The sequence below is a fragment of the Eubalaena glacialis genome, chromosome 18 (assembly GCF_028564815.1).
Source record: "Eubalaena glacialis isolate mEubGla1 chromosome 18, mEubGla1.1.hap2.+ XY, whole genome shotgun sequence".
NCBI classification, from domain to species: domain Eukaryota; kingdom Metazoa; phylum Chordata; class Mammalia; order Artiodactyla; family Balaenidae; genus Eubalaena; species Eubalaena glacialis.
In genome coordinates, this window is record NC_083733.1 from 11627500 (window position 1) to 11655484 (window position 27985).

General features: G+C 37.5%; 1 protein-coding gene across 6 annotated transcripts in view; it reads right to left on the reverse strand.

Annotated features, from left to right (window-relative positions):
- CNTNAP4 (contactin associated protein family member 4) overlaps positions 1-27985 on the reverse strand; it is a 260224-nt gene that overhangs the window by 86903 nt on the left and 145336 nt on the right. For 5 of the 6 annotated variants that reach the window (XM_061174471.1, XM_061174472.1, XM_061174475.1 and 2 more), the window contains exons 5-8: positions 14335-14538; positions 13554-13738; positions 12590-12733; positions 9239-9500 (exon numbers count right to left, since the gene is read on the reverse strand). In XM_061174471.1, the coding sequence (XP_061030454.1) occupies positions 9239-9500; positions 12590-12733; positions 13554-13738; positions 14335-14538 (795 nt within the window). The remainder of the gene's footprint in view (positions 1-9238; positions 9501-12589; positions 12734-13553; positions 13739-14334; positions 14539-27985) is intronic. The other variant, XM_061174474.1, reaches the window with a different exon arrangement.

The window sequence follows — 27985 nt, forward strand, 5'->3', positions numbered from 1 at the left end:
GGTGGCTGTGGGAGGGGAAGGGATCCCATGCACGCAGGGGGAAATTGGGGAACCACTGGGAGGGCAGAGGATCAAAAGGGAGTGTGGCCAGGTTTACCATGCCCACTTGGGCCCCTGGGAGCCTGCTGAAGACCCAGGCCTGACCCTCTGCCCACAGAGGCCCCCTCCAGCTGCGCAGGTCCTGAGGGAGTGGGAGGAAGGCAAGGCGGAGCAAAAGTAAAGGCCGGACCTCCAGGACCAGCACCCCTGAGGGGTGGCTGGGGGAGGGGAGGAGTTCCTACACCCAGTGGGACCCACTCCCGTTAGGGGGGGAGACCCTGAGGGAGAAGGTGGGGGAGGGGCGCGGAGGAATGGAAGGGAACGCAGCCAGTGCGTTCCCTGTCCACCTAGGCACTGGGAAGACTGTTGGGCTCCCGGGCCTGATCCTCTGCCCTCGGAGCCTCCCTCCTGCGCACAGAGCCCAAGCCCCGCCCCTACACCCCCCACCCAGGGCCCCACCTCTACACTGGGAGACCCCGGCCAACGAGCTGGGCCTAAACCCCACCCACACACCCTCACTCAGGGCCCTACCTCCAAACTCCGGAACCCCACACTCCAGAGGCCCTCCTTTGGATGTGCTGCCTCGCCCCTTCCCCAGGTCCTAAGCAGATGCCCCGCCCCACATTTGAATGTCGCCCCACCTAGGCCCCACCGCCAGGGACTTTTCCAGCTACATGGGTCCTGAGCCTAGGCCCTCAAACATCACTCCCCCAACTGCCTAGGTCCCGCCCCACCCTAAACCCTGCCCCTGCCTAAGTTCCACCCCTGCCTAAACTCCACCAGCATAGACAGGGTTGTTTTTTTTTTTTATTTCTTCTGTTGTGGTTGTATTTTACCTTGTTGTAGTTGTTTCAATTATAGTTTTATTTTTCCTAATATATTTTTTATCTTTCTAATTTAATTTTGTTTTTTATTCTTTGATATTGTACTGCTCCTTTTTTTCTTTCTTTCTTCTTTTTTTTTTAACTGCGCCATGAAGCTTCTGGGATCTTGGTTCCCAGGTCACAGGATGGGCCCAAGCTCCTGTGGTGGGAGCTCCGAGTCCAAACCACTGGACTAACGGAGAACCTCAGACCCTAGGGAATATTAATCGGAATGAGGCCTCCTGGAGGTCCTCATCTCAGCACCAAGACCTGACTCTATCCAACTGCCTGCAAACTCCAGTGCTGGACGTCTCAGGCCAAACAACCAGTAAGAAAGGAATACAGCACCACCCATCAAAAAAAAAAAAAGAAATGACAAAAAAATATGTTACAGACGAAGGAGCAAGGTAAAAGCCTACAAGACCAAATAAATGAAGATGAAATAGGCAACCTATCTGTAAAATAATTCAGAGTTATGATAGTAAAGATGATACAAAATCTCGGAAACAGAATGGAGAAAATACAAGAAACATTTAACAAGGATCTAGAAGAACTAAAGAGCAAACAGTGATGAACAACACGATTACTGAAATTAAAAATACTCTAGAAGGAATCAATAGCAGAATAACTGAGGCAGAAGAACGGATAAGTGAGCTGGAAGATAAAATGGTGGAAATAACTGCCAGGGAGCAGAATAAATAAAAAAGAATGAAAAGAATTGAGGACAGTCTCAGAGACCTCTGGGACAACATTAAACACACCAACATTCAAACTATAGGGGTCCCAGAAGAAGAAGAGGAAAAGAAAGGGTCTGAGAAAATATTTGAAGAGATTATAGTCAAAAACTACCCTAACATGGGAAAGGAAATAGTCAATCAATTCCAGGAAGCACAAAGAGTACCATAAAGGATGAACCCAAAGAGAAACACACCGAGACACATATTAATCAAACTATCAAAAATTAAATACAAAGAAAAAATATTAAAAGCAGCAAGGGAAAAGCAACAAATAACATACAAGGGAATCCCCATAAAGTTAACAGCTGATCTTGCAGCAGAAACTCTGCAAGCCAGAAGGGAGTGGCAGGACATATTTAAAGTGATGAAAGGGAAAAACCTACAACCAAGATTACTCTACCCAGCAAGGATCTCATTCAGATTCAATGGAGAAATTAAAACCTTTACAGACAAGCAAAAGTTAAGAGAATTCAGCACCACCAAACCAGCTTTACAACAAATGCTAAAGGAACTTCTCTAGGCAGGAAACACAAGTGAAGGAAAAGACCTACAAAAACAAACCCAAAACAATTAAGAAAATGGTAATAGGCACATACATATCGATAATTACCTTAAATGTAAATGAATTAAATGCTCCAACCAAAAGACACAGACTGGCTGAATAGATACAAAAATAAGACCTGTACATATGCTGTCTACAAGAGACCCACTACAGACCTAGGGACACATACAGACTGAAAGTGAGGGGCTGGAAAAAGATATTCCACGCAAATGGAAATCAAAAGAAAGCTGGAGTAGCAATTCTCATATCAGACAAAATAGACTTAAAAAAAAGACTATTACAAGAGACAAAGAGGGGCACTACATAACGATCAAGGCATCGATCCAAGAAGAAGATATAACAATTGTAAATATTTATGCACCCAACATAGGAGCACCTCAATACATAAGGCAAATGCTAATAGCCATAAAAGGGGAAATCGACAGTAACACAATCATAGTAGGGGACTTTAACACCCCACTTTCACCAATGGACAGATCATCCAAAATGAAAATAAATAAGGAAACACAAGCTTTAACTGACACACTAAACACGATGAACTTAATTGATATTTATAGGACATTCCATCCAAAAATAACAGAATACACTTCCTTCTCAAGTGCTCATGGAACATTCTCCAGGATAGACCATATCTTGGGTCACAAATCAAGCCTTGGTAAATTTAAGAAAATTGAAATCGAATCAAGTACCCTTTCCAACCACAATGCTATGAGACTAGGTATCAATTACAGGAAAAAAACCGTAAAAAATACAAACACATGGAGGCTAAACAATATGCTGCTAAATAACCAAGAGGTCACTGAAGAACTCAAAGAGGAAATCAAAAAATGCCTAGAAACAAATGACAATGAAAACACGATGATCCAAAACCTATGGGATGCAGCAAAAGCAGTTCTAAGAAGGAAGTTTATAGAAATACAATCCTACCTCAAGAAACAAGAAAAATCTCAAACAACCTAACCTTATACCTAAAGCAATTAGAGAAAGAAGAACAAAAAAATCCCAAAGTTAGCAGAAGGAAAGAAATCATAAAGACCAGATCAGAAATAAATGAAAAAGAAATAAAGGAAACAATAGTAAAGATCAGTAAAACTAAAAGTTGGTTCTTTGAAAAGATAAACAAAATTGATAAACCATTAGCCAGATTCATCAAGAAAAAAAGGGAGAAGACTCAACAGAACTAAAAATGAAAAAGGAGAAGTAACAACTGACACTGCAGAAATACAAAGGATCATGAGAGATTACTACAAGCAACTATATGTCAATAAAATGGACAACCTGGAAGAAATGGACAAATTCTCAGAAAAGCGCAACCTTCAGAGAATGAACCAGGAAGAAACAGAAAATATAAACAGATCAATCACAAGCACTGAAATTGAAACTGTGATTAAAAATCTTCCAACGAACAAAAGCCCAGGACCAGATGGCTTCACAGGCGAATTCTATCAAACATTTAGAGAAGAGCTAACACCCATCCTTCTCAAACTCTTCCAAAATATAGCAGAGGGAGGAACACTCTCCAACTCATTCTACGTGGCCACCATCACCCTGATACTAAAACCAGACAAAGATGTCACAAAAAAAGAAAACTACAGGCCAATATCACTGATGGACATAGATGCAAAAATCCTCAGCCAAATACTAGCATACAGAATCCAACAGCACATTAAACGATCATACATCATGATCAAGTGGGGTTTATCCCAGGAATGCAAGGATTCTTCAATATACACAAATCAATCAATGTGATACACCATTTTAAAAAACTGAAGGATAAAAACCATATGATAATCTCAATAGATGCAGAAAAAGCTTTTGACAAAATTCAACATTCATTTATGATGAAAACTCTCCAGAAAGTAGGCATAGAGGGAACTTACCTCAACATAAAAAAGACCATATATGACAAACCCACATACAACATCGTCCTCAATGGTGAAAAACTGAAACCATTTCCACTAAGATCAGGAAAAAGACAAGGTTGCCCACTCTCACCACTATTATTCAACATAGTTTTGGAAGTGTTAGCCACAGCAATCAGAGAAGAAAAAGAAATAAAAGGAATCCAAATAGGAAAAGGAGAAGTAAAACTGTCACTGTTTGCAGATGACATGATACTATACAAAGAGAATCCTAAAGATACTACCAGAAAACTACTAGAGCTAATCAATGATTTTGGTAAAGTAGCAGGATACAAAATTAATGCACAGAAATCTCTTGCATTCCTACGCACTAATAATGAAAAATCTGAAAGAGAAATTAAGGAAACACTCCCATTTATCATTGCATCATAAAGAATAAAATACCTAGGAATAAACCTACCTAAGGAGACAAAAGACCTGTATGCAGAAAACTATAAGGCACTGATGAAAGAAATTAAAGATGATACCAACAGATGGAGAGATATACTATGTTCTTGGATTGGAGGGAATCAACATTGTGAAAATGACTATACTACCCAAAACAATCTACAGATTCAATGCAATCCCTATCAAACTACCAATGGCATTTTTCACAGAACTAGAACAAAAAATTTCACAATTCGTATGGAAACACAAAAGACCCCGAATAGGCACAGCAATCTTGAGAAAGAAAAACGGAGCTGGAGGAATCAGGCGCCTGGGCTTCAGACTATACTACAAAGCTATAGTAATCAAGACAGTATGGTACTGGCACAGAAACAGAAATATAGATCAGTGGAACAGGATAGAAAGCCCAGAGATAAATGTACGCACATATGATCACCTTATTTTTGATAAAGGGGGCAAGAATACACAATGGAAAAAAGCCTCTTCAATAAATGGTGCTGGGAAAACTGGACAGCTACATGTAAAAGAATGAAATTAGAACACTCCCTAACACCATACACAAAAATAAACTCAAAATGGATTAAAGACCTAAATGTAAGGCCAGACACTATCAAACTCTTAGAGGAAAACATAGGCAGAACACTCTATGACATAAATCACAGCAAGATCCTTTTTGACCAGCCTCCTAGAGAAATGGAAATTAAAACTAAAATAAATAAATTGGACCTAATGAAACTTAAAAGCTTTTGCACAGCAAAGGAAACTGTAAACAAGAGGAAAAGACAACCCGCAGAATGGGAGAAAATATTTGCAAATGAAGCAACTGACAAAGGATTAATCTCCAAAATTTATAAGCAGTTCATGCAGCTCAATAGAAAACACAAACAACCCAATCCAAAACTGGGCAGAAGACCTAAATAGACATTTCTCCAAAGAAGATATACAGATTGCCAACGAACACATGAAAGAATGCTCAACATCACTAATCATCAGAGAAATGCAAATCAAAACTACAATGAGCTATCACCTCACACTGGTCAGAATGGCCATCATCAAAAAATCTACAAACAATAAATGCTGGAGAGGGTGTGGAGAAAAGGGAACCCTCTTGCACTGTTGGTGGGAATGTAAACTGACACAGCCACTGTGGAGAACAGTATGGAGGTTCCTTAAAAAACTAAAAACAGAACTTCCATACAACCCAGCCATCCCACTACTGGGCATATACCCTGAGAAAACCATAATTCAAAAAGAGTCATGTACTACAATGTTCATTGCAGCACTATTTACAATAGCCAGGACATGGACGCAACCTAAGTGTCCACCGACAGATGAATAGATAAAGAAGATGTGGCACATATGTACAATGGAATATTACTTACCCATAAGAAGAAACAAAATTTAGTTATTTGTAGTGAGGTGGATGGACCTAGAGTCTGTCATACCGAGTGAAGTAAGTCAGAAAGAGAAAAACAAATACCGTATGCTAACACATATATATGGAGTTTAAAAAAAAGAAAAAAAAATGGTTATGAAGAACCTAGGGGCAGGATGGGAATAAAGACGCAGACCTACTAGAGAATGGACTTGAGGACACGGGGAGGGGGAAGGGTAAGCTGGGACAAAGTGAGAGAGTGGCATGGACATATATACACTACCAAATGTAAAATAGATAGCTAGTGGGAAGCAGTCGCATAGCACAAGGAGATAAGCTCGGTGCTTTGTGACCACCTAGAGGGGTGGGATAGGGAGGGTAGGAGGGAGGGAGATGCAAGAGGGAAGAGATATGGGGATATATGTATACGTATAGCTGATTCACTTTGTTATACAGCAGAAACTAACACACCATTGTAAAGCAATTACACTCCAATAAAGATGTTTAAAAAATAAATAAATAAATAAAATAAACAGAAAATAAATCAATAAATTTTATAGTTCTTGGAGGAGAATTTTATATTTAACTTAAAAAAAAAAAAAAGACCTAGTGGCAGGACAGGAATAAAGATGCGGACGTAGAGAATGGACTTGAGGACACGGGGAGGGGGAAAGGTAAGGTGGGACTAAGTGAGAGAGTGGCATGGACATATATACACTACCAAATGTAAAATAGATAGCTAGTGGGAAGCAGCCACATAGCACAGGGAGATCAGCTTGGTGCTCTGTGCCCACCTAGATGCGTGGGAGAGGGAGGGTGGGAGGGAGATGCAAGAGGGAAGGGATATGGGGATATATGCTTATGTATAGCTGATTCACTTTGTTATACAGCAGAAACTAACGCACCACTGTAAAGCAATTACACTCCAATAAAGATGGAGTGTAAAAAAAAAAAGAAACATCTCAAATACTGTAAGGCTGCATCTGCCAGGCCCTGCCCATGGGAGCAAGAAGCTTGTTTTCAGGCCTGATTTTCACCTTTAGGCAAAAGCAACAGCAGAAATGTAAAACTCATAGCAGAAATCTCAAATTTGACAATAAAGAACTTGTTTTAAATAGGAAAATGTAACCGTATTGTTCTTTAGGTTCTTGATCTGAATGATTTTTGCTTTGCCATCTATAAAGGTGACAGAGACTGACAACATTTTATGTCATGAGTGATTTTGCAGTGCTGCTAATATGTTTTATGATTTAGACTATTATAATATCCTTAATATTTCAAAAATGACTGAGGCTGGCATAATATTTTTGAACCTTTCCAAATGACGATTTGTAAAACTACATCACATTAAAAATTTAGCCTGATAATTCAAACATCTGCACAATTCCATTCTTCCTCAACACAATATAAAATTTTATTCCATTGTAAAAAACATAAAAACTCTATGGTTTGAAAACCTATAAGATTAATAATTTATATCTCCAGTAGCAAAGAAAAATTGAGCCATCCTTATATAATGGAATGATTTAGTATATGATACTCACCCACCAATAATAGGTCACAGATTCTCTTCTGAGTCATTATGATATAACCTGACAACTGATTTAATTATCGAACACTGTACCTGTGAAAGTCTTCTCCTATGAGAGAAACAAATGGACCACCCACCCATACCATTTAAATAGCCCACTATCCAATGCAAAATGTACTTTCCTCACCGAAACTAGCAAAAATTAATATTTTAAAAGAAACTATAAAGATGGGAATGGGGGAGTTGGTGTGTAAAGTCCTACTTGTGTTATCTGAAGTGTAACAATTTTACTATATTGACTTTCATATTTGGTCGAGGATCCTTGTTATTAGCTATGGGCACAATCACACTAAGTCATATGATGTCATAATAGATTACAGTGTACACGGATTTAAACATTAATTTTTAAAATCATTCGGGGTAGTCTAGATAGACTCACACCTAGTATTTTATTAAATTTGTATGCCTGTAAAGTGTTTAGAAATGAACTAGCTTCATGGGACTCAGTACGATAACACTGTACTGAAGCAACTTCTTTAAGATGTTGAAAATTAGGCTATGAATATAACCACCCCAGAGGATGTCAAATAACATCACAATAAACTACACATTAATAGCAAGCTTAACATTTTTAGCCCCTCATTTTAGGGAGCCTATTAATTAGTAATATGACACTGATTAATTTATTTCCTTCTGTCAAGCCTGCAAATCTACCACATTTTGAGAATTGCATTAAAAAGTCACAGCACAGTACCTCTTAAGAATGATAATTGATATTGAAGTTTCAGTTCCCACATTTAAACTACACTGATATATGAACAACAAAAAAGATACACAAAGACTAGGCATATTCATTTGTATACCTGTTTTTCTTATATTTGGTTTCTGACAGTATTTTAACTTTTTTTCCTCTCCCAGTCATATTCTATTAATTTTGGTCATAGTTAATATAGATGACTAGTACAATGGCATCTTTAAACTGTTTTTAAAGATCATTTATTAACTTGATGTCGCAATTTACCCCAATGTGACCTCTAGTTGCTTGGCTTGGGTATTATTCCATATATATGAAAATGTGATGGAGATCCTTTGTCAAGAATTACATAATTTTAATGAAGAGACAAAAATATCCCTCAGCCAAAGCACTGACCTAAATTAGACATCAATTTTCCAGACACTCATACAGTCTCTTTAATTATATTCTAGTCATTAAAATGGTACCATATTGCCTAGAAGTGCAGAGAATTCCATTTGGTTCCCAAATGAGAGACTTTACACAAATCTTCTCCCCAAATATATGCAACACCACACAAACTACAGCAGCAAGTAAAGTTAATTTGACTAAATATTTAGGTTTTACATTCACACTAATATTGAGATACAGATATAGATTCCAGAAAAACCCCTCCCCATCTCTCAAAGACCAGATAAGACTAATAACTGTGTTACACAAAGACTCATCTTCCATTGAAGACACCCAGCAAACTTGGGGGCCATTTCAAAGTCTTTCATATTTTTCCCAGAACACATTTCCTCGGGATATATTGATTTACCAGGACTGGGCAAGAGGGTCATGGAAGGAAATTTCTATTGCCCCACAACTATCATTTTGGTTAATAAGAACTGCTTGTGTTGAAGACATATTTAAAAGAAAATCGGAATCGAGTTCCTCTAAGGAAGAGATAATCTTATTAACTCAAGTATTCATTTGTTAAACAAATATTAATTTTTGGGTTAAGCATAAAATTTTATGGAGAAGGGACAGAGAGATGATGAAATCTTTCAAACGCATATACTTTGCCTGCAGGAATACACTTATTACCTGCTGTGATGTCACTGGGTAATTTTCCTGGATGGTAGAGATTCAGCTTAAGTTTTCCATCATTAAGAAAGAGGAGGAGACCGCCTGAAACCAGCTGAAGCTCACTGAATAGCAGAAGCCCCTCCTTATTCCAGGTTCGAAATTGAAAAGTGGCAGAAACCTCGTCCTCCCCGGAAGAACCCGGCAGTGCTAAGTAACTCCTGGGGCTCAGAAAAGTCACAGGCACAGACTGTGGTTCTGAACAAGAAAACAACACATTTCCCTGAGAATAAAGTAAAAGAAAAAGCTTTAAGAATGACACTCACATCACCTTAGTGATAAAATCTGAAATACAGAGGCTGTTTATCAATCTCTAATGACCCCTGATTTAATACAACAACAAAAATTGCTATCAACATGAATATTCAAATCCTTGCCATATGTCTTAAAGGTTCAAATCCAGGGATACATGGTCAGGCAAATCTTTCCCTGCGTTTTCTGGGTGAAATTATTTCCTCCCCACCTCTCAGTTCACAAAGGCATCTAACTCAATGCAATTGAATTCAATAAAAAATTTATTTAAAACAACTCTTTTTTATGTTTTACTTGGTTTTCTCTTCCCACTTATTTCACCCTTTTGCTGCCTTTGGCTTCTAACCCACCCCATAACATAACCAACATTAATCAGCTACTGGCTTTCCTTCCATGTTTTTTCATAATTCTGTTTCCATTAACATATACAAATATATATGTATATACATGTTTAAGTTATGTGTTCACTTATATGTACATTCACATACACCTAAATATATGTTTTGAATACATATACCTACACACTAGGCATTATTCGTTTTATTAAAATAGGAGCCATGTTTTATGCTGTTAACTGTATCATGATTTTATCATTAACAAATAACTTATGGAAATCCCTTTGAGTTATCTGGCAGAAGCCTAATTCCTACTTTTATTGATTGCATAATATTTTACTATGTGATTGTTCCAATTTTAGTCAACTGTTTCTTTGTTAATGTATATTCACTTTGTTTCCAGGTTTTGCCTCTCTGAACAATGCAAGAATAAATAACTCTGCATGCTTCTCTATGTGCTGGTATTTTCAGTTCTGCAGAAGAGGGTTCTAAATAAAGAACTATTGTATCTACATGTTTTAATAAATATTTCCAGCTTCTTCTCTGCTCACCAAAAAAAGTTAAATTCTCCACATTTCCAACAGTAGTATACAAAGATATGCTTTTCCTACATCCTTGACAAAGATATGCTTTTCCCCACATCCTTGACAGCAACAGGTATTACATATCTTTTAAATTTGCATAAGTTCAACAACAAAATGCCAAAGTGATGTATCATTCTTATTTATCTTGCATTTACCTAACAGTATATCTAAGCATATTTCATGAGTTTGTTGCTCTTCTGGACTCGCTTTCCTCAGAATGGTCTGTTCATACCCTCTGCCTATTTTTCATTTTTTTAGGTTTAACATTGCATAATACAATGTAGTACTTACATTCTTTTTTGAACCATTTTTGTCTTTTTCTTATCATTATGTGCGTGTCATCAGATTTACATGTATTATTTCTTATCTAATGGTTTTTAGGTAGATCTTCAAGATACATTAGAATTGCATGAATTTTCATTAAAATATTGTACACGAAAGATTATTTTGCTATTAGAGTTAAATACATATTTAAGGATTAAAAAAAAAATGTAAAGGTACGAACTATTTAGAAATAATTAGAATGTTCCTTAACAGGCTTCAGAAATCAAGATAAATGTTTTTATTTTTCCTGAAAATAATCTTCAACAAATTTTCTAAATATAGATTTGAAAAGTCAATGAAATCACTTTATTTAGAAGAATACACATTGGAATTAAACTACTAGTCTTGGTTAAACAAAAACATTTGGCTATACTGTGATTCTGTTAAAAGTGAATTAGTTTTCACTGCAGACAAATACCTTGCCCCAGTGAATGAAATAACAAAAGCAGAAGAGTGAAATAAACTGACCCATAATGTAAAGGCAATTGTAAGACTAACAAACCTGGTAAAAATGGAAACATTTACCAGCTGCATTTGGACAGCTGTCTGCTACTCTACAAGCAGCAAATCCCCTTGGCAATGAAGAGTGGGTGCTAGCTGCATGAGCAGCTTCTGGAAACTCATTTTGCAATGAAACACATCTATCTCTCTATAATATTTCTATTTTCCATTTAAATTCTTTTCTCTTTTTAAAAAAAAAAACTATTTAAAAATCTTGCTGGATGGTGTACTCATATAAATACTATCAATTCACACAGAGAATTAAGAATAAAATGTTTTGTAAGCAATAAATAATCCCATGATGTGCTTTGGGTTTTGCTGACACAACATGAGCTTACATTTACATATTCTGAATTTTGAACAATTAAAGAAATGTATTCAAATGGATAGATGTGTCTGCTTTTCTATCATTAAGCTGGTTAAGCTAGAAACCACGTTTCACAGAATCTCTTTTCTTGTCCTGCTCTGGTTAAAAATTAGCCAAAAAGGGAGCTTGCATGGTATGAGTGAGAAGTGAAAAGCCTGGCCGTTTTCCCCCCAAAGGTTTTCTGTGTGTGATAAAGTCCAGTGAGGGATGATCACAGAGGGGCTGGTTTATTCCAGCTTGACCTGGCTCTTTCACTCTGCTCCATCTCTTCCTCCAGACAGCTGGGCTCCACTTTCCAGCGCCTCTGATGATTGTTAAGATCCAAGTCCTAAAATAGATCCTTGTTCCTAAACTCATAGTGGTGCTGCTTCCTGGACTGAACCCTGACCGATAACAGTCGTATTTAAATTCTGCTGCATTTCCATAGAATTAGAATATAATGCAGCCTGACCAGCACTGCTCTTGGGACAGACCGGCAGATGCAATCTTCTAAAAGTCTATTAGTTTCTTTTATTGGTTATAAATGACCATGGCAAAATACAAATTTTTCAAATGCTTCTCTAATATACATGGATGTTATCTGATTCCAGGAACTTGGTATGCTTCTTCAGAGAGTGTGTCAGGGAGTTATCTTATAAAGGAAATTACAGAGTAAAAGAAATTAGTCTCCTGGGAGTAATAATATCACAACAAAACTAATTATCAGTTGCACCAAAAAAAAGCCTGCTTTACTTCTTATAAATATAAAATAATCATGCCCTATGAATTTTAAATTTTTAACATAGAATTCATCCCTTACATGCATATTGCCAAGCAGAGAAATGTTTTTAAGGAACAAGAGTAAAGTCTAAAACATCACATCAAGTGGGAATTCAAAATGAAGCAACTTTTTTGTGTGGAAAAGCCACGTAGTTTTCCTCATTTGTTCACATGAAGACTCGAGTCTTACCATAATGATGATCTGTGGGTTGTGTTGCTTGGCCAAATCAATAACATCCACTCCATTATAATAGAGATTTTCTAAACACCCATGAAAATGTTTATGGGGGAATGACACTGATTTTCCAGGTGCTGGAATCCCTCCAAAGCTGATCTTAGAAAGAAAAATGGCATCAATAATATTGTTTAGTGATTTTTTGATAATCTGCTTAAATAATTACGATTAGCAACTAGAGCTGTAATCATCATAGATAGACCGACTTTTCAGTACCCGACACTGCCATATTGTTAAAATCTCCACTGCCAAATGGAGATTTAAAAAAATTAAGATGCAGATCTTAAAACAAATTTATATGCATTCAGTTTTCACTTACACAAGAGCTTGATTATTTTTACAAGTTGCTAATCACACCTGATTTTAATATTTTTTGGTGGTTGAAGAAAAATACATCTTTATATCCATGGTAAACCTTGGCAGCTTTAACAAGGCTACCAATTATAATGACATTTTGTTTTATATACACTTCTGGCACACATTGACATTCGTGCATTTGAATTGATTATTAATAAATCAATTAATCTATTTACTGCTACATTCTCTCCATAAATCTGCACTGTTCAGGAGTGCCCTTTACCTGCCCCTCCCACCACCAATCATGCAACACATTCTGTATTTACTTGTGGTAATGAGATCTCTTCGTGAACATTTCCTACATGTGGCAATTTGTGACTACACACTGCAGGCAAAAAAAGATGACATTTCTTTGTAATAATAAATTAACATACTGGGAGAAAGATGAAGCCTCAGTAGTATATGCACAAAATTTGCTACTTGAGTTAGGTCACCTAGAGGAACACTTCATCAGAACCTTGACTGACTCGGAACATAAGTTTTCTATAGTGTATTTTCTTTCATGTGGCTATACCACATATACATTACAAAGTCTGCATTAATTGAAACGTAACCATCACACCTCATAATCGAGATGTAGGTAACTGAACTCTCCCTGGGCGTGGAAACGATGCCTGTGCTCATCCACTGTAAAGTTGACTTGTTTGCCCAAGCGTTGGATGAGCACGGAATGCCAGTGCTGGTCGTCCAGCAGGCTGCCCAGGGTGAGACTGATCGGGACGTGAGTGGAGGGCAGCTTAGCTTCACCTTAGAAGAGAAAAAAATAACAGCACCATTATTCTCAGTTTAAAAAAAGAGAAAAAAAGTTTCTCTTGGGGGCACCAGAGTCTCATGATAATTGCAATCTCTTTCCATCCACTCCATCTAAAACGCTAGTCTGAATTTACCTCAAGTTTGAATATAATATCCTCTCAACCTTGTTGTAATTTCTTCCTCTGTTAATTCTCTTTATTAGCATTACCCACCAACACACACTCATTTTCAATGTAAATTTTACCTTTGCTACAACCTCATTATTTTTACTACCTCAGTATTTTTCAATGACCCATCCCTTTCATCATGATGTTTGAAAATAGCTAAGTGGTTCTGTCAATACTATGACACTGAAAGAGGGTCTTGTACAATTTGCAAATTAGGAACCATTTGTACGCGCAAGTACAATATGGGCGTGTATATATATATATGTGTGTGATATACATACATCACACATATATACATAAACACTTGAATGTGGAAATAAGGCACCTTAATTGCTAAAAAAAGATAAGCTATAAAAGCATAAAGTTACTAAGGTGATATCTAAATGACCAGATTTTTCAAGCACTTTACCCAAATAGTTTTACCTGAATTAATAACTAAAAAGAGTTTTCCTCTTCTTAATTCCAGTGTGATGTGATCTCCATTTTGCCCTTCCCAGTGGAGTAGAATCCCATCACTCTGCATGGTTTTAAATTTCAAAGAAATTATATCCTTTATTGGGCTCAGGGATTTTTGATCAAATCTGTAGAGAAGGCAACTTTTCCCATCAAGATCAACCACCTCTGATCCTAGACAAAGATATTAAAAGTCATTCTAAGGATAAATATGCTTTTCATTAAAGCATTTTAAAAGTATATGTATAGAGAGAGCATTATACTTGTACCCATACATGTATATTTCAGCTCCAAGCCAATCAAAATAATGGAAAATAAAACCACCAAATGTCTAATTCCTTTTATTTCCTGGGATTGATTCCATTTTAGTCTTTACTCACCTATTTACAAAATTCATGATCTAGAAATACATTTTGAAATGTATTTCTGATTTTCTCTTATATTATTAAAGGCTGTTTCTCATTCCATAATAAATTAGGGAAAAGGTTATAATCAATACCCATAAACCACTTTGCATATTTCATGATCAATATTTTTAATGACATTCTTGAAATGTTGAAGTTAAATGGTTTTTTAGCTTCTGAAAAAGTAGTTTTGAAATCTCAAAATTCTTTCTATATGGCATATATAAAAGAGATCGACACATAAATACATACACACACACTGGACTCATCAATGCCACCTCAAGTATATATTAAACTGACCTTTGTGTTTTGTTTTATTTTATTATTTTTGTGGCTAAGTAATAGTATTTAAGAGCAATGCTATTTTCTGTCTTCTCAAGGGCACTGTTGGAAAGATTTTCACGTAATGACATTATAAGGGCTGTTCTGCTGCATTTGTGTCATAACTGTGACATTGACAGGTTTTTTCAGCTTTCTGACAGTGTCTTATCTACTCATTGTCAAGATCACTTTTATTCAGTTCATCTGATAAAAGATGTCATGTTATACCAGTAACATAACAGTACATCTGTCAAAATCAGTTGCACCCCGAGCAAAGATAATACTCAGAAAGCCTTGCAGTGTTTCCTACATTTCACAAGTCAAAGATTTTTTTTTTGAGGCAATTACCCTTGAGAGTGCATTTATGTAATAAATGAAGAGGTTAGGGAAACCCAATAAAATAGGAAGCTATTTTTCAACTGGTTAGGTGACTTCTCCCAGTCAACAAAACGACATTACAGTTCACTCATCTTGTTTCATTTGACAAAATTATTACATCAACTTGTATGTCCAAATATGCATTTCATTCAGATTATCCATCATATTTAATGGGAACCATTTATATTCACCACCGCCCAAAATTTTTTCCAACTATTTTATGCAGCTATCTTTTGGAAATTCAGAGGTTTGATTTTTCCACGTCTTGTTAATGTTCTTATAAAAGAATTCATTCACCAAGTGCACATGAATAAACATTGCATTCTGTAGAAAGAATAATGTTAACTGAATAATTACTCCTTGTTACATAGCTGAATGAATGTGCATGGCAAAAACATAACTCTGTGTCAAATACAAATAATGTGTTCTATGATAATTAGATTACAGTAAATTAAGAAAAATTCCAATAAGACAGACTTTAAATGCTGACACATTTGGAGCCATGCAGTTATCTCTGAGTTAATGCATCGCTTAAAGGCAACCATCATTATAATGATTTTATTTCAGATAAAGTCTAGTTTTGGAATTAGATACCAAGAGAATATTTTCCCCAATGAAGGTCTAGCCTGTGATACTTCAGCCTTCTATTTCTTTTTTTCTCTCTTCTTCACTATTGTTGTTATTACATTATAATGGTCATATTAGCCTTTCATGGCACCAAGAGCTTTGTGCCTGGAATATCTCTATCAGCAAAATGGGATAGTGAGAAACATATTAGACTACTGATGCCTAAAGCAATGGTATACTGCTTCATCTCTTAAATGGAAGCCACTTGCCATTTTCTCTCTTACCTATTATGTTCTTACTTCACAGGTATCACACGAAGTAGTTGGATCCATTCATGCAATAAATATTTATTTAGCCCATCCAGTTTGAGGCCCTGTGATGGATGCTGAGATAAAAGAGGGATCCACACCAACATGGCCCTTGTCCTCATGGAACTTACATTCAGTGAAGATGGACAACAAGTAGCAAGTAAAAAAGTAAGTTCATAAACCATTACAGACCAGAACAGGCATTCTGATCAAGATTAAACGAAGCCTGGGGTCACTTTAATTAAGGTAGTTGGGAAAGCTCAGTTCTCAGGTCTAGAAACCTGATGCTAAAGCAGATGGTAATCAATAATCTTCTTACTCTTGTCAGTCTTCAAGTCCTAAACTTGTCCCCATAAAATAGAATTACTCTTATTATGCTTAATTTTAAGATGGCTAGACATTCTCCCAACATATTCTCTCATTCACTATCATGAAAGGAAGCTCTGAGGATGCTGAGAAACTCCAGTGGCAGTCAGTAACTCAGCTCTCAGATTTCACATGCAATGTGAACAATACCCTTCGGGAAAAAAAAGCTAAATATAATTCAGAATGTAAGTACAATGTCAGTACGGGGAAACTTCAAGTTATATCCGTGTAATATATGTACAAGGATTCCCATAAAACAAAGAAATTCAGGATGGTCCCTAACAGTATTACTTTAGATAGAAAACTCACTTATAAAAGCTATTTATAGAACTTATCTGATACATAAAAAGCATGCGATTTTAAACAATCATCATAAAATGTTGTGCTATGATAAATACAGTTAACGATATAAAAATATGGAACTATCTGAAAAAAAAAAATCTTTTGAGAGACAGAGGGAGAGAGAGGAAGAGAGAATCCGAATTTTCTCCAAGGATGCTGGTGGGAGAGACAGGTCTCTCTTGAAACTGATATTACCACTGTTAAGAAAATTGAAAAAGCTGGAAAATAAATCAAAGGAATAACTTCATGTCCTCTCAATGTCATGCTGGAGCTTTTTAAAAGAAGCCTGTCTAATTAATTCTAGGTGAATTCACAAATATCCTATTTTACTATTTATTACTGATGAGGGCCAGTCTCTAAGTTACATGTTAATTTACAGTTGTTGTTTTTTTTTCCCAGTAGAGATGCAAATAACTTCCGTCAGGTAGAAAATATATACCCAAAGGTTATGGTTTTATCGCCCTGTTGGACATTAAACATTTGTGTACTTAACCTAGTGATAGTAATTCAACATTCTTTTTTCCAGCTTTTAGGAACCACTTGCATTCTTGGCTATGGCCCCTTCCTTCCTCTATAGGACCAGCATCATAGCATCTTCAAATTTCTCTCTTTCTCATTATCTCTCATGTTTGCATTCACAGTCACATCTCCTTCTCTAACTCTGATCCTGTCACCTCTCTTTTATAAGGACCCCTGTGACTACACTGGGTCCACCTGGATAATCCAGGATAATCTCCCCAACTCAAGATCCTTAACTTAATCACAACTGTAAAGTACCTTTGTCATGTAATGTAACATATTTACGGTTACAGGGCATTATTCTATCACAGCAAGTTACCTGCCCTCTTTGTCCCTGTTCCTTCATCTATAACGTGGGAATAATAGTACATTCTTTTTTTAAGTGAAGTATATGTGATTTACAATATTTTGTTAATAACAGTATATTCTTCATAGGTCTGTTGTATGAATGCATATCTATACAATTTTTGGAAGCTGCTAGCATATAATTAGAATTCAATAAATGTTACCTATTAATGCTATTACTTATTAGAATATTGGGCAGGGAAAGAGGGATAGCAAAAATCGTTTAATAAATACATTTGGTGGGTTTATTTTTTAAAAGTGGACTCTAAAAAATAATGAATTTCTGAAGTGCACAAGAAATGCTCAATTACCAATGTCATTGCCAGGTTATGCAGCAAGAATGATTTTGAGCCATCTGTGGGTTCTGTGGCTTTTTCTCTGTCTGTCAGCAAATGCCTGAGCTGACTCACCATGGCAATTGTCGGTGACCTGAATCCTCCTCAGTGAATACCTCCATCTCAGATCTTCTCATTTATAGCAGGAAGCAAGGGAAGAAGTGGCTCACAAAGATTGCAGGCCCTACTCTCATATCAATTCTCCCTGTGACCCCGGGAAAGAGGTATAGCCTGCTTGATTTGCATGATTCAGAAATATAATCTCCCGTAGAATAAAGAGTTTTCTGAAAGAAAATATCCTATTTCTTTCAGGGAGTTGTGTGAGAAGTGGAATTGCTGAAACACGTATTCTGCGCTCCTTCTGCAGCACGTATTTATGGAGACCTTTCTGCGAACACAGTGGGAGACACAGTAATGCATAACACGAAGTGCATTTTTTTTCCAGGAGCTTACGGGTTAGCGGGGAAGACACACGTTCCTGAGATGTGATTATTCATGCTTCACTGCTGCATCAGGGCTGAGTCCCGAACGATTTCTAACACGTGCAGGAGGAGTTGAACCTCTCAGCCTCAGAGAAGGACGTTAACTAAAGGGCAGAAATGCTTCACCTCCGTGAGCAGCAAACTGCTTTTCTACCTCCCCATGTTTCACCTGCAGACACACTGCTCATTGTCATACCTTCCACTTGACCCAGTACCGTTCCCTCGCCCTTGCATCCTATCCCTGCTCCAGAAGTTTGAGGCTTCTCCAATTGTGAGGGGTTGCCATTTGAAAAAGCAATGTCTTCCCCACCCTGTAAGTGAATTACTAAGAAAAACACATCCAAGAGCATGATTTCTCAAATTGGGGTCCATGGTCCCACCACGTGAGAATCACCTAAGGAGAATCTCTTGTGGCCTCCATAAACATTCAACAAACATCCTGCGCTCTGCCTGATGTCCGCTAATTTAGAATCTCTGAAAGACAACCCAAGAGTATAGGTTCCTGAGTGATCCTGAGGCAGATGACAGCATGAGGGTTATTTGACGAGAAGAAGAGGTAGCTTACAGAAACCTGTTCTCTGAAAATGAACAACCTCATTGCATACTGAATTGTACCATGGAAAACAAAATTGTTTTATTTATCTATACCATAGGTGGTACTTGCAGAAAATTGTGGAGGTGGTAGTGACTTGTCCCTGAAACGTCTTTCAGGGAGAAATGGATTCTGTGAGTTAAACCATGAATCATAGCATTATTGATGAGATCAGTTGACTAAGAAACTTAAAAGAGAAAAATTGGAACAGAAAATGCATGAAATGGAAAACAAATCATTAAAAATAGAAAATTCACTTTATTGAAGGTCATGAAAGAGTTCTTGAAAAAGACATGAGACTCTTCTAATAATTCTTTGGGAATCACCCCAAAATCACAAATAGAAAAAGAGTGCTACCACTAGAGAAAACAGCGATGGACCAAACTCTTCTGGGTTAAATTGAATTCAGTCTTAAACACCGATCATACTGCCTCTTTATTTAAAAATTACTACCTATGAATCACTAAACAAACAGAGGTCCAATTCTGACTTCTAAAAAACATTAATCAGGCTGAGTCACTGTTAAACTATTATATAGTGAAATATTAAAGCTACAGCATGATGTATAGGCACGTGAGATCTGCATTACAGAATTGTGCTTTTAAAGAGATGGAGAGGAGAGACCAAGCGCTCAAGAAATCAACAGGAAATGGGTTGTTCTATTTTTGCATAGTAGCATAAAAGAACATAGAATGATTTAAGGGACTCTTAGGTTTAAAACAACTAAAATTAATATGGTAAAAAGGAAGAAGGCACAGGATCAAATGCTGTACATAACCACAGGGAAAAGGTGACTTTACTATCATGGTTTTAAACAGACTGAGTTAAGGTCAGTGATAACACTCCAGGAGGTTATGGGAGCAAACATCATCATGGCCACTTACATATCAATTTAAATTAACCTTTTAAATAGATTTGAAATCGGTAACATCTACTTCATCAAGGACGCTGGAGTGTACCATTGGAGGATGTAAGCTGGATTTCTGTTTCTAATATTTATTTGTTATTTTTGTGACGTCACAGAAATCACTTAAGTGCCAATTCTCAATTTCCTTATTTGGAATATGTGGAGAATAATTCCAACCTTTCATGCTATACCAAAAAAGCTGTTGGCACCCGAGGGAAATATCAAAATGCCTTGACAGTTATTATTTAGTATGCTATTATTATCATTTTAATAATAACAACTTTTGAAATTTCATATGTTCATCTCGGAGATATTTCTCTTTTCGTCAGTTGCTACTGCTTGAGTATAATAAATTTGGATGTTTACATATTTATTCATTTTTTGGTTTATATCATGGCTAATCAGATATTTTTCTTAATACCTCCACTTAAATAGTTACTGAACGTTAACTGTGCCAAATTCTACAGTAGGAGCCTGTGTAACAGGGAACACATTCCGTCCTCATGGATCCTCCAATCAGAAGGAAAAGAAAGATATCACGCAACTCATCCCATCTGAACAGATGTTTTTACAAATTGTTAAGTGGAACTTGAAGGAAAAGGACAGGGTAATATCAGAGGTTTGAGCAGAAAGGTCTAAATTAGGTTGTTGATTAGGGACGACATCTCTGAGGAAATGATATTTACGCTGAGTAGATCACCACCTATGAGAACATCTAGGGTCAGGAAAGGAAGAGGAGGTGGGGAGGGGGAGAAGAGGGGGAGAAGAGCTGGGAGGGTGGGAGAGTCTGGAGAGGGATGGATGGTGTGGCAGAAACTAAATGGAAGAGGTCCACAGGGAGCTGAATTACTGGCAGATCACCTTGACCCTGTGAAAGCTTGGTTCCAGGTTTTTCTTGGACAGGTCTATTTAGGATTTGTCCTTAGTCCCAGGACGTAACAATTGGTCTTCAGTTATGGTCTTTATTCCTAAGGCAATGCCTTTCTGGCTTTTCAGGTAAAAGCCCAAAGTGTTTAACAAGTCTCTCTAAATTGGCAGAACTTGAACTCCGAAGGTATCCTTCCCAGAACTAGGCAGATGCTGGATGAAGTCCTCAGGACTTGAATCTCCCAGCTCTTGCTTTTGCCCGGTGCATAGTGGGCATGGGCAAGTCAGGAATCAGGCAAGGATTTAAGGGGAATGTGTATGCAGGAGGCAGGGCTCTCCCTCTCTGACACCCTCCTTTTCAGTATTCCACCCTAAATTTCTAATCACTCTGGCAACCTTGAACTCTGAACTCTGTCTCCTCAGCCTAGTAAAATCTGGCTACTTGCTGCTTGAGTATTATGATGTTCTTAGGAAAGTCAGTTAAATATGGATCTCCAGGAGTTTGCTTTCCATCCTTCAAGAATCAAGTCCTCTCAAGTTGCTGCCTGTTTTGAGTTGAATTTCAAAGCCCTGAAGCATTTTTTTAAAATGTATTTTATCCAGCCACTATAATTGCTGTGGGCAGCAAGATAGTCCAATAAAAGCTACTCTGTTATGACTGGTACCTAAAAGCAAATCTCTCTCTTTTTGTGAAATTTTATAATTATTGACTTGTCCATTAATTTATTTAGGATTGCAAAATGGGCATATACTGATTCTACTATTCCTTGTTTATTTATATAAATAAAACTTTAAAGAGAAATCCCCTCTAATCTTCTATTTGATTACCTTGAGGTACAGATTACATAGGAAGAGTAGGATAAATGCTTGATGTTTTCTCTTCATTTATTAGCTTTCAAAATAATGAATCGATTCCTTAATAGTTCTCCTAGGTGACCAATGAGGGTTTTTTTTTTAGTATTATCATGAACTCATTCACTTAAATATAGTTAATATGTTTCAAAACTGCAGTTACTATCTTTATTGATGCTAAAATATTTCCATCTTTGGTCAGTGAGAGCCCCTTCAGTTGGCTGAGTTCTTTTGACATTATTCTGGTGGGTTTTCACAGTCTCCTTATTTTCTGGCATTCTAAAAGCTAACCTAATTTTAATTTTAATATAACTTCATGTATCATCAAATGAAAATCTTAAGACTATAAACTTTGCAAAGAGTTAGAATTTATCCACTTTGATTTTAGGCCAACATGAATCCATCTTCTTTTTAAACTCTGACATAAAATAGGATCCCTCAGCTACAGTATTAGCTGATAAACAATCTGAGAGCAGGGACTGTATTTAAAGCACCTTGTCAAGATTTTAGCAGTTAACATGTTGGAGCTGCTTAATAAGTAGGTACTGGATTCAATCACAACTATTCTTTAGGGTAAATCTAACACATTTCCTGCTTTTCCTTTTTCCCCAACCCAACAAGTGGTGTGAGAGGGCTGCATCCTGAGTAGAGAGAAGGCTATTACTTAGTTTTCTTTCAGTGTTTTTTCACCCAGATAAACAGTTGCACTTTTCATGTTACTTTCTTATATTTCCTATTAATATATTTTCTAAATGGAAATCTACAGATGTAAGTAGTTCCAACTTTCAGTATTTTTTACATCATGAAATGCATACTCTTATTTTAAGTTAACATGAGTTTTGTAATTTCTGACTTATTTCCATTTACTAAATAGAATCCATAATTTTCTCTCACACAGTCTGCATTTAAGCAAATAAACATAATAGGGTAACACTTCTGTACATTTCTTCTCTGCTAATCCTCTCACTCAGTTTCCCCTGTGCTCTATGCCTGATCTTTAATGGACTGAATATGACACTGGGATGACAGGAAAAGCCTTCCTGAAGTTCCCCAGACCTGCCCCCATTCATTCATCTATCTGTCCAGAAGACTGATACCAAAAAAGGACCATCCGATTTCAATACAGTATAATGTGTGCATGACGCGATCAGGAGCAGAACAGCTGTTCCAGGAGCAGAACACATCCTCTGACCTAAACAGAAAGTACTAGAGAAGTTGTCAGAAACAGTGATTTCTATGCAGAGAAAAGCCAATGAGTAAAAGAATTCTCTAGGTAGGGGAATGAAGGCTGGATGTGTGGTGATCGCCCTATGCTTCATGAAAAGATCCTAAGACTAGAAAAATCATGAAATCACAGCACTTCAAAGAAACTGTAATTATTTCGCTACGGCCGGGCAGTTGGATGCTTTTATTCTGCTGAGGATGAGGAAGGAGAGATCGTGGATCGCAAAATGAGAGTGTTTACACAACAGCTAGAGAAAAGAAACTAAGAATTTATACTCAGGGCAATTGCTTCAGCAACTCACCCACAATTAAACATTATCTCCTGCGGCTTGATTGCTACTTCTTAAGGACTCCTCAGACACACTCACTTGCACCCAGGTATTTCCCTTTCTTGCCTTTGTTTACCATTGTTTACCCTTTGGGACACACTGAGTAGAGTAGTATTTCTTCATCATCAAACACTGTCTTTTCTTTTTCTTTCTTCCACAAGTTATTTCCTTACCTACACCTCTTGTCTAGATCTGTAAACGTGTTCACAGTGGCCATGGCCAAGACATCTGAAATTTATGCTTTCCCTTTGAACCCATAAAACTCAGCTTCTGCTTCTCTCATTACTCAGGAAACAACGTCAGGTTTACTAACATAAAAGCAGAACATGCTCTTTGATATGGATTTTCCATTCATTTGATGCTCCTTCATAACAAGTTACTGTTCTAACTCAGGGTAATAAAACCATGTGTGATTCTCACAACAGCCACTTTCCCAGCAATATTCACAGCGCCAGCTTGCATCTATAACTTCAGCCAACACACATATTAGGCACAAGGGGCCGGGGGGGGTCTGGCATAAAAATGCACACTACCTGAAAAACAGTATAAAGGACCTGTTTTAATTATGACAGAAATGCATTTCTGTTTTTCAAAGACATGAGTAGTTGTACAAACATAGCTTTAAACTTTATACTTTTATTATCAACAGTAAGTGGAAAGGTTATGATTTAATAACTAATGATATTTTATAGGTTTCAATTCTGTAACTTCACCCCAGAGGGTGTGGAGTTCCAATCTTCCGTATTTCACAGTCACTTAAACTCAATGAGTCAGCGATGGAATTAATTCTCTCTCCTGCTCCCTTCCAGAACTTATTTGTTCCCCAGTGCCCCCTCCCAGTAAATGACACCACCTTCCAGACAGTTGTTCAAATCTGATAACTCAGTGTCGCCTCACATACAATCACTAAATTCTCTTGATTCAATAGTAGCATCAGCATACTGTGAATCTGATTCAAGTCAGGAGAACTTGCTCTCCTCATTGCTGGTCCTCTAGTTTGAGACTCCAGCTGTCACTTGCACAAAGGAGTTCAGAAGCCTCCCAACTGAGCTGCTGCCTCTAATCTGTACCCCTCATTTAGCCCTCCAATCTGTACCCCTCATTTCAGTCTGAATGACCATTCTCAAATACAAACTGATCCCTCCAAGCAATCCTCATTCCCGTTCTTGACTAGAAGACACCCCTTCTCCTATTTGGACCATTCTCCCAGCCTCTCATGTGAAAATATCTGCACCTTAGTTTCAAAACCTATTGCCATAAACTTTCTCATACTAACCTCAATTTATCAATCACGTTGTTCCGAACACCCTACACTAACGCTACCATATTTTGCATTGAGTTTGTGTCATTTTTATGACATTGCACATTCTCATCTTTAAGAAAAAATATATTACTTTAAATTCCTCCCTATACCCAACAGCCAGTAGATTTCTCTTTCAGCAAGTGTCAATAGACATTTAAAGGATGAACACATGTATGATTCATCAAGAGTACTGGTTTTGGAAGGTGATGGATCTGATTTTAAATCCTAGGTCTAACACGGGCTGTGTAATCCCAAAGTTCTTAATTTCTCTAAGCCCACTTCTGCCCGTGTCAGGAGACTTGAAGCACCCTGGTATACAACATTCTTGAGTGAGTCGCTCAGGCAAAGCCCACCCAAAAGTCATATTAACTTGGCGCAGGCAATGGGAACACACAAGCTGGCAGGTTGGATGCAATCCTCCAGGCCGTCCTCAAGCTCACAAGAGGCCCACTTCACTGCCGTCACGGACAGGTGCGCTGGGACTGTTATCCGCGAGAACCCTGCTCATGTCGCACCCTCCCACACTTTTCCTGTTTTTAAGGATTGCGGAAGAATGGCCTTGCATATCTGGAGAAAATCCAGTCTGATCTTGGATCTGGGCTACTCAGGAGAGTTGCAGACAAAATCTTGAGCGGGCTGCTTTTGCTGACCTACAGTTCTTCCTTTCGAGGGCAGGGGACACTGGTGGTCTCAGCTATTTCTGTGCCAGACAACCCAGAGCAAGCCACAGGGGTCATTCAGCAGACCATAAAATGGTAATATCCAAGTACCTACTTCACTGTGTTGTTAAAATGGTAAAAAATAGTACCTGACACATATTAACTGTTCAGTAAATGATGATTAAATAGTATCATGCTTTAGTAAACTAATATTTTGCAAGGCTAATGCTACGCAGAGGTGGAGAATAAGAGTGTTGACTATGGTGTAATTGAGGAATTAAAGTCAATTTGATCAAATACATTCCCATAAGGCATTCACACCCAGCCCATTTTGAGGTTATTTTCGGTCATCTGTGAGAGTATTTTTCCATTAAGTTTATTTTTTTTCTCTTTTATCCAAAATTATCCGACAGCCATTTTACATTGAATCCTGCTGTATCATTCTGCCATGTGTGTTTATGTTTGAGTTTAAAATGTTGGCTCTCACTATTGACCCTTCAACCGTGGGTCCATGAAAAAAGGAGGTTGACTAAGTGCCCGGATGATGTGCTTACTCCAAGAGACAGCAGATGAAGTCACAGCAAAAGGAATGTTTCATGCGGTTGCGGGGCAGGTGGGGGGGAACCTGAGTTATCATCCAGCACGTGGCAGCAGAGAACTCAAAGGAGCCTGCACCCCAGCAGTCACTTCATAGGGACGTTACTGTGGGAAAACAGCATCAATAGCCTTGTTAATCTAACGTTGAATTTACATACGAGATCGAATGTGTATTAAGTGTATGCTGTTGGAAAACTGCTTAATATTTCTAAGACTCCATTAGATGGGTGATTTTTAGGATTAAATTAGAACGTCTATAAAAACTGTTATCTGACGCAGAATAAGTGCTCAGTAACTGTTTGCTATTATTATACAGTGATAAATAAATATTTTGCAAGGTAGACGCTCTGAATCAGTAACTATAAATATGAGTCATTTTGGAGTTTGCTTTGTTGATTGTCCATTGTGTGGCACGGGCTTTATTAAAACTCTACGATCCAAAGACAAATAAGACTGACTGTCCAGATTCTGTGTTCCAGAATCACAATTTGGGGTGGGACCTTTTTTTTAAGGGTGATTTTATTCAAGTGGGATCATTGTAAAGGGAGGAGCTAACACATACCAGGAGCAGCTAAGCTGAACTGCAGAAGCCAAGAAAGCTAGAAGGAAGTCAGGCAGATGATGAGAAGTAAGCTGCCCATGGCTCATCTCTGATTTAACAGCTGGAGGAGGCATGAGAATAAACTGGGGTTCTGGAGTCTGGCAGGCTTGGCTGCAAACCCAGCTCTGTCACTTCCTATCTGGGTGGCTGGAACAAGTCACACAGTCTCAACATCAAATCTCTAAGCTCTAGCTTCCTCATTTGCAAAGTAGGGGAATGGAACAAGTTACCTAATAATATTTATCTGGACTTTGTTTGGAATTATAAACTAACTGGTTAATATGGTATCAGACATATAATAAGCACTCAAGAAAAATTTGTTACTTCTAGAATTATAAAAATTAATCCTACTAACATTAGTGCTATTGCTACTAATACTATTATGACAATTCTGTCAACGTGGTTTCTCTGTCTGACACAGGGTAGACAACTTCAACAAGCTGCCTGCCCTCTTTATGACATGCCTTCCTTTTACATAAATAAAGTGAACCTGAAAAAGTGATGAAATACATGTGAAGAAAGCTTTAGTGGCTAAAAAAATAAAGGTTTACTAGAGGAATAAGGATGCAGTGAATTGAACAGTTATGGGTTCTCTTCCAGATTCTTCTGTGGACTAAGTTGTGAGACGCTGGGCAAATTACTGACTCTCTCCAAACCTCAGACTGCTCGCCTGATAATTGTAGATCATGTTAACTAACGACAGGATGGTGTGGCTTGAGGTGGGCTATCAAGAACTCTCAGGTCTCTGTCCCACAAAAAGACATAATAAAATACTTCATTAAGAGGAGACTAAGTGAAATCTGTGGTTTCTATCATTTATGTGAAAGTATTTCAAACACATCTTACATTTTGGCAGGGGTCTTTACCTTTTCTATGAATTTATGCACAGGGCATAGCATATTTATAAGTGAGGTTCATGGCATATTATTAGGCTGTAGAGAAAAACATTCTTTGGTCTCAAAACAGATGATCGGTTTTACTAAATGGGCCACTGTCTTTTATTAAATTAGGGTGCCCAAATGAAACATCACCACATATAGTCTATGGGGGGACGTTCTAATATTTAAAAGTTAAGATCTGGTCAAAAATATCAGATTTGGATAAATGGATTCACATATGTCTACAAACATGTATCTCTATCTTTCTATCTATCTCTGTAACGATTTGTCTATCTGTAAAATGCTTCCATTTCTGATTTAAAATATAAAAGCTGAATACGTAAGTCAATATTGGCATGTATGGGCACAAATAAAGCTTCCCACGGAAACTGCTCCCGTTTTTTATGTATCTTTACATAGCTCTTAAATCAATTTCAGCATACAG